Raw genomic sequence first — 7,930 nt, 5'->3', positions numbered from 1 at the left:
CCTACAAGCTTAAACCTCTTAAATTATCTGGTAGTTCAGCGCTCCCTAGGGGCAATGACGGGCAAGCACTGATATAACGGATTTCTTAGCATAGACAAATCTGGCCTAATACTAAATTAGACATCCTGCCATGGTTATGGTTCCTATAGTTATAGAATGTTTGATATAACAATCAAAGTAGACTAGAACGTTTCAGAAATCACCACTTCAGCAAGTCAGTTTTCACGAACGGCAATACAAATAATTTCTCAAAGTGTTTTTTGATATCCGCAGTTTGTATCAGCCAGCCAGTTTGCCTGGCTACCAAATACAAATAGGCTATGGAAAATAGATCTGATAGGCCTAATTCGAATTAGTGTCACCTATCATGTAGCCTAGGTCTGTTCATCATAAACGGTTGTCGAAGTAGCCGTTTAGAAAAGCTAAGTTTTAGCCTATTGTCTAAAAACGTGGCACAGACTACATCAAAACAACATCTGCCTGAGATGTGTTTTTTTTCCCTTCTGTAGTGTTTGCCCTATTGTTTCTGTACTAGACACCTGGCTTCTGTCTGGACAGGATGGCCTTCGAAGAAAAAGTCAGAGTTGTTTTTAGCTGTTGTTATCTTAGGCTATTCATCAGACGTCACACCAATGCTCTTTCAATTTTAATTCAAAACATTGTTGAAGACTCATTGATGGTTTCGTGTCTTCATCACTTTGTCCAACAGAAAGCACTCTTGATGCTGTTTTCAACACTTCAGAAGCAGGGCTCAGTGAGCTCCAGTGTGACTATGGAAGATGTCATGGACTGTTTTTTCCGACTAGACAGGACATCCATCAAGCAGTGGTTAGTAGGCTAATCTATCAGGTCTTCGGGATTAAATAAACATTTGAATTAAAACCCAATTTAGCAGGGTGATATCTCTCTGCTCATTGTATAGGTTATCTGGGATAAAGCAAGCAGGAGCTGACCGAGCCTATCTGGTAAGCTACAAAACATGTAATGATGAATTCATGGTGAAAGTAAGCAAGTCAAATAAAGTGTGGTAAACTCCATGTCCTGAGTGTATTCAGCATATTGACAGTGAATCCATATAAACAGATCAAATCAACTGATGTTTTCAACCACCGATGAATTATTATGGAAATCAAGGAATCATTTGCTCTTTGTTTTAAGTTTGGGCTGTTGTTTTAGATTTGGGAGGTAAACGCTCATCTCAGGATGGAAGACATTGAGCTTGAGGTCAAGAGAGAGCTGTTAGCCAGACATTTGACTGGTGTCTCTCATGAGGGCAGTGAGCTGAAGGACCTTGGTCAGCGTATCTCCTCAACTCTTTCTGACCTGTGAGTCATGCATGACTGAATGCTTTCATTTAGAAATACTAAACAGTTTGTTCAGCTGTTTTGTGTATCATTTATCACTGTTAATAAATCAAATAGTTTTTTTCTCTGACAGCAAGTCATCTGTCAGCACAGTTGAGGACATTCAGAAAAGCCCAGATGACTTCAAAATACCCCTCATCAAAAGAATCGTCAGTGACCTTGAGCTGGAGCTTCAATACCATCAGTGCACTCGTCTGCACACCCGGTTGGAGATAGTGGCAGACATCGTCACCAGACTTCTGTTCCTCATGAAAACGGACCCCAATGACACTCCCTACAGTGGGCGTTCCATGGACCTTACGCAACTGGCCGTGACTACTGTCCGTGCAGTGCTCATGAACTTATCCTCTCATTTGATGAGCACAAACACGCATGCCCGTTACTCCCGCCCTGCTGCCACAAGGATGACCCACTCCATTCATCAGAAGCTCCTCAAGTCCTCGTACACCCCGGATGACATGAAGCAGTTCCTAAGCGCACGGAATGGGACTCTTTTGGCTGCCATCAGCGAACATGTGTCAGTGGAAGTTGGTCAGCTTTTTCAGCCCTTGTGTCAGCCTTCTAGGCCACTTCCTGGATTTGTGACCCCAGATCCTTCACCTGCAGTGCGACCACCACCTGGATTCTCTACTGCAGCTGTCTCACCTGCAGTGCGGCCACCTCCTGGAATTCCCACTCCAGTTGTCTCACCTGCAGTGTGATCACCTCCTGGGCTTTCTCAGCGTGGTGCAACACCTGCAGTGAAGCCGACCTCTGGGTTCGCTGTACCTGGTGCAACACCTGCAGTGAAGCCGACCCTTGGGTTCGCTGTACCTGGTGCAACACCTGCAGTGCAACCACCCCCTGGTTTTGTCCTCCCAGATCCTTCACCTGCAGTGCAACCACCTCCTTGGCTTTCTGACCTGCAGTTCGAACAGCTCCTGGGTTTTCTGTCACAGATGCTTCATCTGCAGTGTGACCAGCTCCTGGGTCTTCTTTCCCAGCTATTACGTCAGCAGGGCTTTCAGTTTGATGCCACGTCTGCAGTAAGGCCACCTCTTGGAATTTCTACCCCAAACGCCTCACCCACAGTGCAACCACCTCCTGGGTTTCCCATCCCAGGTAATCCACCTGCAGTGCCAACACCTCCTGGGTTTCCCATCCCAGGTAATCCACCTGCAGTGCCAACACCTCCTGGGTTTCCTATCCCAGGTAATCCACCTGCAGTGCCAACACCTCCTGGGTTTCCCATCCCAGATGGTTCACAGTCTGTCAGACCACCTCCTTGTCTCTCTGCAGGAGACGTTCCGCTGACGTTGGGTCCACGTGCTGAGGTTTACCTCTCTGACGTCTCAGCTGGTCTGCAGCCCCCTTCATGTCCTCTTCCTGATCTCTGAAGTACGCTCACAAGTTCCAGGAGGGGAAGTGGTAGATGAGGCTGAAGCCTTTGACAGAGTCAATCACATTGTAAGTACTAATTGCAGCAAATCTTTGCCATTTTCATGCAATACTATTGCACTATTAGTCTTCCCTAAGCTTCCCTAAGCTTGATGATCTGATGTAATTTCCTGCTCTCAGTGTGTCCACAATAGATCACAGACAATCACATCTAATGATCCAAAGGATGTGCAGATAGAAGCACATCCACTATCTGGTAAGCTGTCAACATTACGACACAATTTTACCCCAACCTTCTACGTGGAAATCAGTGATTGAACCTTTCTACATTTTTTTCAGGGAGAGTCAAGATCAGAAGAAGGGGAGTGAAAGGTTTTCTGCAAAAAATAAAGAAGGCATTGACATGCTGTGCAACCACCAGTGATGCAGATGCACAGGAGATTGAGCTCTCCAGAAATCACTAAAACATATTCATAATATCATAATTGAATATTTATCAGATATGATTATTATCAAGTTCAAGTTCAATTTATTTCTTTGTCCCAAATGGGCAATTTGATTGCAGACAGGATCACATACCACACAACAATAGACACAACACACTACAATACAGACAGATATGCACATATCATCATTAAAGATGAAATTTCAATCAAAAGTGTCCATGTCTAGGCTGTCACATGCAATGTCTCGTGTAGGCTGTATATTCCAGGTGTGCTCATATCACTGTCATTGTGTGCAGCAGTCAAGACAGTAGACAGTTAAGATGATCACATTATTAAGTTGTTAAGTTAAGAAAATGAATACTTCCGTGTGTTCCGAATACAGCTCTTATATTCCTTGCGTACCTTGGGAACAAACTCTCTCCAGCATCTCTCTAGCATTCAGTAGGCGGACGCCAGACAGAATACCTTCCTGTATTCCTGGGCACTTAAGCCATGAGCTCTGAGGAAAAGAGTCAAAGTTCTGGCCTGGAAAGACATAAGACACACTAACAAATGACTTCAGCAAAAGAGGCTGGTACTGTAGCTCTTGGTTGTAAAGCGTAGATTTTATCCTCGTATCGGGTGCTCTTGGAAAATGGGATCAGTTCATGAGAAGGAAAGCAATCCAGGCACTCCAGGAAAGGTGACTGAGGAAGGTATATTTAAAAAAGCCTTTATTTATTACTGGCTAATCCATAGCATAAAACTCCAACATGTGTCGACCACACTTGGTCTTCATCAGGGCATGTACAAGTGAATGAGGACTTAGGCCTCACCTATATAGGGTCAAGAGGTCATATGACCAGAAAAGACGTAGACACTGAACAACAGGTGACCCTTTGCACATCACAGCAGAAAGGAAAATAAGAAATGTAAAATAAAAAAAAAATGTATATTAAAAATACAGTGACATTCACATCAGTAGGCCTACAGCACTATAAAAAACAAGTGAAATCAATGTCTTCATTTAGACCAGGATATTCTATAGCATTCAGGCGATGTATCCAGAACGACTCTCGTTGGTTCAACCTCTGTAACCTATTGCCCCCCTCGCCATTCCAACCAGTGTATATAACCTCATGATTGGCCTTAGCATGTATCAATATACACAGTATATGGTTGACATTTGGTTGTATCAAAATAGAGAAGATAGTCCGATGAAGGGAACAATCAAGCAGTTGTACATATCAGAACCATTGTATAGCTCACAACTGAAAGTAACACATTTTGTAGGTAAATCTTGCTTAGCTAAAGAGTTCCCATCCGGACAGCACCTGTTGAGTAGTACACAGTGTACTCCCCCACATCCATCTCACAATGACACACAGATCTAATCAAATACAATGACAACGAGTTCTTTAACAGAGTTTGTGCATCTGCAGCACGAGATCATCAATATCTGATAGAATGTCATTGTGAGACCGACACAGAGTGTGTGTGTGTGTATGAGAGAGAGATAGCAAGGCTGTGTGTGTGTGTGTCTGCACTCTTTTGTCTGAGAGAGAGACAGAGAGTGGGGAAAGGAGACGTCAAACTCAGAAACAGCGAATTTCCCACATCAATGGCTTTAAGAGACGGTTGCTGAAGTGCCTCTTAGTCTTGTGCTTTTCAACTTGCTGTGTGTAGCACTCCTCTGTACACTCAATGCAATGCTCAGCCAGTGCAACAGTTATAATGCCTTATAATGCCTTCATGTATTCATCATCACAACTTTGTGGCTATATCATGAAACATAATTTCACCTGCTTAATTCTACTGGCTGTTCTACTCTGCTGTTTTGCTTCATTGTGAGAAATATGACATGGCATGACAGTTGACTGGAAGTTCAGCAAAGAAAAGCACAGCCTACCCCCGCTTTGTGTGTGCGTATTTCCTGTGTAAAGAGCTATCATCAGGCTGAACCTCCAAAGCCCTACAGAACAGATGATGGAGCGTGTGAGGCGATACCATCACATCCTGCTGTTGGTCTGTTTCTGCGTCTGTTTCCTCACAGGTACCGTGCCAAATTATGAAACTGTCTGTTTGCTTTTAAAAACTAATTAAAACCGCTGAGTTATTGCAATTTGATCTAAGTCCGTAGTACACGTTTTAGCATGATATGACCATGAAATTGACATAAATGATAACTGTCTTCCCATGTGTCTCTCTCTTTAAAGGTTTGAGTGCAGACAAAGTCGAATGGAGACAGGTCGGGGAGCACATTGAAATAAAGTGTTCCACTCATCTGCAAAATCAAGGTGGAATGTACCTTTATCACACCTATCACACAACCAGGGAGGTGTTCTATCTCACTCCTGGGATGAAGTGCAGTCCCAGGTTACCCTTCAATAACAGGATAAAGGTTGCGGGCTCATTCGCCAAGATGCATGCCACAGTTAGCAACCTCACCGTTAATGACACTGGGATTTTCTGGTGCCAGTACTTGAGATTTGATAAATCAAAACATCCAGCTGAAAGCAACAACAACCCAACATTGCTGGTGGTTGATGGTAAGCTTTTTTTGATATCTGAAATGAAATATGTGATTAGTAAATATTTACACATAATTTCACATCATGAATATATTTGTGTTTTTATTTTTATTTATGTGTGTTTTTATTTATAATTGATGTTTGATATTGTATTGATATTGTTATTATTATTACTATTTTGTGGGCTTACCAATTTTGTTTTTAACTGTATGTTCTATAAGTCCCTTTGGACAAAAACGTCTGCTAAATACAATAACCATAACCACAACCATCAAGTTATCACAAGGGTTAGTTTCCTATACATGGATGAAGAGACCTAGACAAGTGTCCGGCTGAATCGAATGTGGACTAATGATGTGCATTGAACACAGGGGTGGAGAAGGAGTGTCCCACTAATGGACCAGTGACTATGCTCTCCGAGGAGCCCATCCAAATGTCCATCTTGCTGGTCGTGTCGGCCATCACTGCCTGCTCCCTGTTTCTGCTCGTCCTCATCATCCTGCTCATCTGTGTGAGTGCACACACACCAGCACCTTCATCACACACACACACACACACACCAGCACCAAGACATCATACACACACACACACACACACACCAGCACCTTCATCACACACACACACACACACACACCAGCACCAAGACATCATCACACACTCACAGCCCATGCAGTTGGACAACACACACGGACGCACACACACACACACACACACACACACACACACACCAGAACCACCAAACAACTGACTGACTACTAAACAACAAACATAGAAGATGACTAAAAGGCTAAATTGTGCTTAAATCTGGTTAGCATCATAACCCTGCTGTGCTTTTTTTTAAAAATGTTTGCATTCAAGTTAATTCTGCAAACCGACCACCACAAATAGAATTCAATTCTGTGGGAAACACACGCACACACAGAGAGGCAGCGAAGAAACCAATTGAAAGAGCAGAGTGTAGGCTACAATGCAAAACAACTGACTGACTAAATATTGAACAAGTTGTTTTTCTTCTCCACGGGGTTGTAATCTCATATCTTCACCTCCCACTCTTTCTTTTCTCTCTCTCTCTCTCTGTCTGATCCTCACAGGTGAAGAGGTGCTGTTCAGAGAATGGAAACTACAAGCCTCGTCCGCAGTCTGGTGTTGGACTCCCAGCTCATCGCTCTGACTCTGTGTATGAGCAGATGAGACCTCAGAGGGCCACGTCTATGTCTCAAGCCTCTGCCCAGGTACTGCTCAACCCTGCCTACATGCGCTCCCCAAACTACGCCTAGTCTGTCACCTACACCCAGGAAACAGCACCACTGGTATACCAGCTGCTTTGATTTGACAAGTTTTAGCTTGCTTTGGTTTCAGAAGTCTTTTAGCTTTTATCAATGTATAAATGATACAAATAATATAAACCTTCTATAATTTTATAAAACAACAACAACTTTAGACTGAATGTCCACCTTGTGTTAGGTCAAGATTTGTCTTTGTCATATGATTGTAAATATGAATGTGTAAGCTTATATGCCAATCTGTCAAGCAGCACATCACCTGTACTGTATACAGCAATATGTAACTGGGGATTTAACTGACTCGTTGTGGTCTGAATGCTGAACGCTGAACATTGGACATAAATAATGATGAATGTATAGATGATATTGAATGTTTGTTGATCAAATAAATTAAAACATTGTTTGGCTTTCATTGAGTTTGTCAGCTTTAGCAGGATAACAGTTCACTTTTCCTGCTCTGTGGCCTTGCTAGTTACCCACTTACAGCTTTGGCCGATGAGCTGCCAGGAAAGCAAAAATTTGGTACTGAGGCTGCATCGATGCTGGGGTGATGTATATTCATTACACACTTTACATACCGTATTGTAAACATGCAAAGAGGGACTGAAAACAGACTGATTTTCATTTTGGTTCGTTCTAGCATGCGTTATAGAAAAGGTTAATAAAGTTTCTTTAAAAATGACCTTTACAAATTGTTTGACGGATGGTGGCACAATACCCCCCCCCCCCAACAGCCTTAGCGCTTAAATCAAAGCACATTAGATATCAAGGCTAATTGTTAAGAACACTGTGCCTGAATTCAGGCATGGGGCGAGATTTGAAAGTAGCCAATTAGTCTATATAATATTAGATTTTAAAAAATTTCTGATAGCGTAAACTTGCTTTAAAGGAGCGATTTGTAGGGTTGTTACCGAACGTTCTGTAGGCTCAAGGATTAAAGTTCTCCGTCA

General features: G+C 42.8%; 1 protein-coding gene across 3 annotated transcripts; it reads left to right on the top strand.

Annotated features, from left to right (window-relative positions):
- Nucleotides 1–715: 715 nt before the first annotated feature.
- LOC143134047 (uncharacterized) lies at nt 716–7,392 on the top strand. Of its 3 annotated transcripts, XR_012988591.1 has the most exons (10): nt 716–828; nt 923–965; nt 1,177–1,325; nt 1,438–2,555; nt 2,643–2,810; nt 2,922–2,997; nt 3,081–5,219; nt 5,383–5,715; nt 6,069–6,208; nt 6,789–7,392. XR_012988591.1 is itself a non-coding variant. In XM_076294120.1 (4 exons), the coding sequence occupies exons 1-4, from the start codon at nt 5,150–5,152 to the stop codon at nt 6,972–6,974; spliced, it is 729 nt and encodes a 242-aa protein (XP_076150235.1). In that variant the 5' UTR covers nt 4,095–5,149; the 3' UTR covers nt 6,975–7,392. The 3 variants fall into 3 exon arrangements, 1 of the variants encoding a protein (XP_076150235.1); XR_012988590.1 differs by having other exon boundaries at nt 1,438–2,810; XM_076294120.1 differs by lacking the exons at nt 716–828; nt 923–965; nt 1,177–1,325; ... (1 more) ...; nt 2,643–2,810; nt 2,922–2,997 and having other exon boundaries at nt 4,095–5,219.
- The last annotated feature ends 538 nt before the right edge of the window (nt 7,393–7,930 follow it).

This window comes from Alosa pseudoharengus, unplaced genomic scaffold, assembly GCF_046254945.1.
Source record: "Alosa pseudoharengus isolate Yale_2024_CS ecotype anadromous, Long Island Sound unplaced genomic scaffold, YU_APseudo_1.1 YU_APseudo_1.1_scf_1, whole genome shotgun sequence".
In the NCBI taxonomy this organism is placed as follows: domain Eukaryota; kingdom Metazoa; phylum Chordata; class Actinopteri; order Clupeiformes; family Clupeidae; genus Alosa; species Alosa pseudoharengus.
Note: the sequence above shows the minus strand (reverse complement) of the source record. Positions and strands in the feature narration are given on the sequence as shown.

Excerpts from the sequence above, each read along its gene's own strand:
- LOC143134047 (XM_076294120.1), top strand. The coding sequence starts at position 5,150 with ATGATGGAGCGTGTGAGGCGATACCATCACATCCTGCTGTTGGTCTGT. Across the intron at positions 5,220-5,382 it reads CTGCGTCTGTTTCCTCACAG|GTTTGAGTGCAGACAAAGTC; the intron begins GTACCGTGCCAA and ends CTCTCTTTAAAG. Across the intron at positions 6,209-6,788 it reads TCATCATCCTGCTCATCTGT|GTGAAGAGGTGCTGTTCAGA; the intron begins GTGAGTGCACAC and ends TGATCCTCACAG.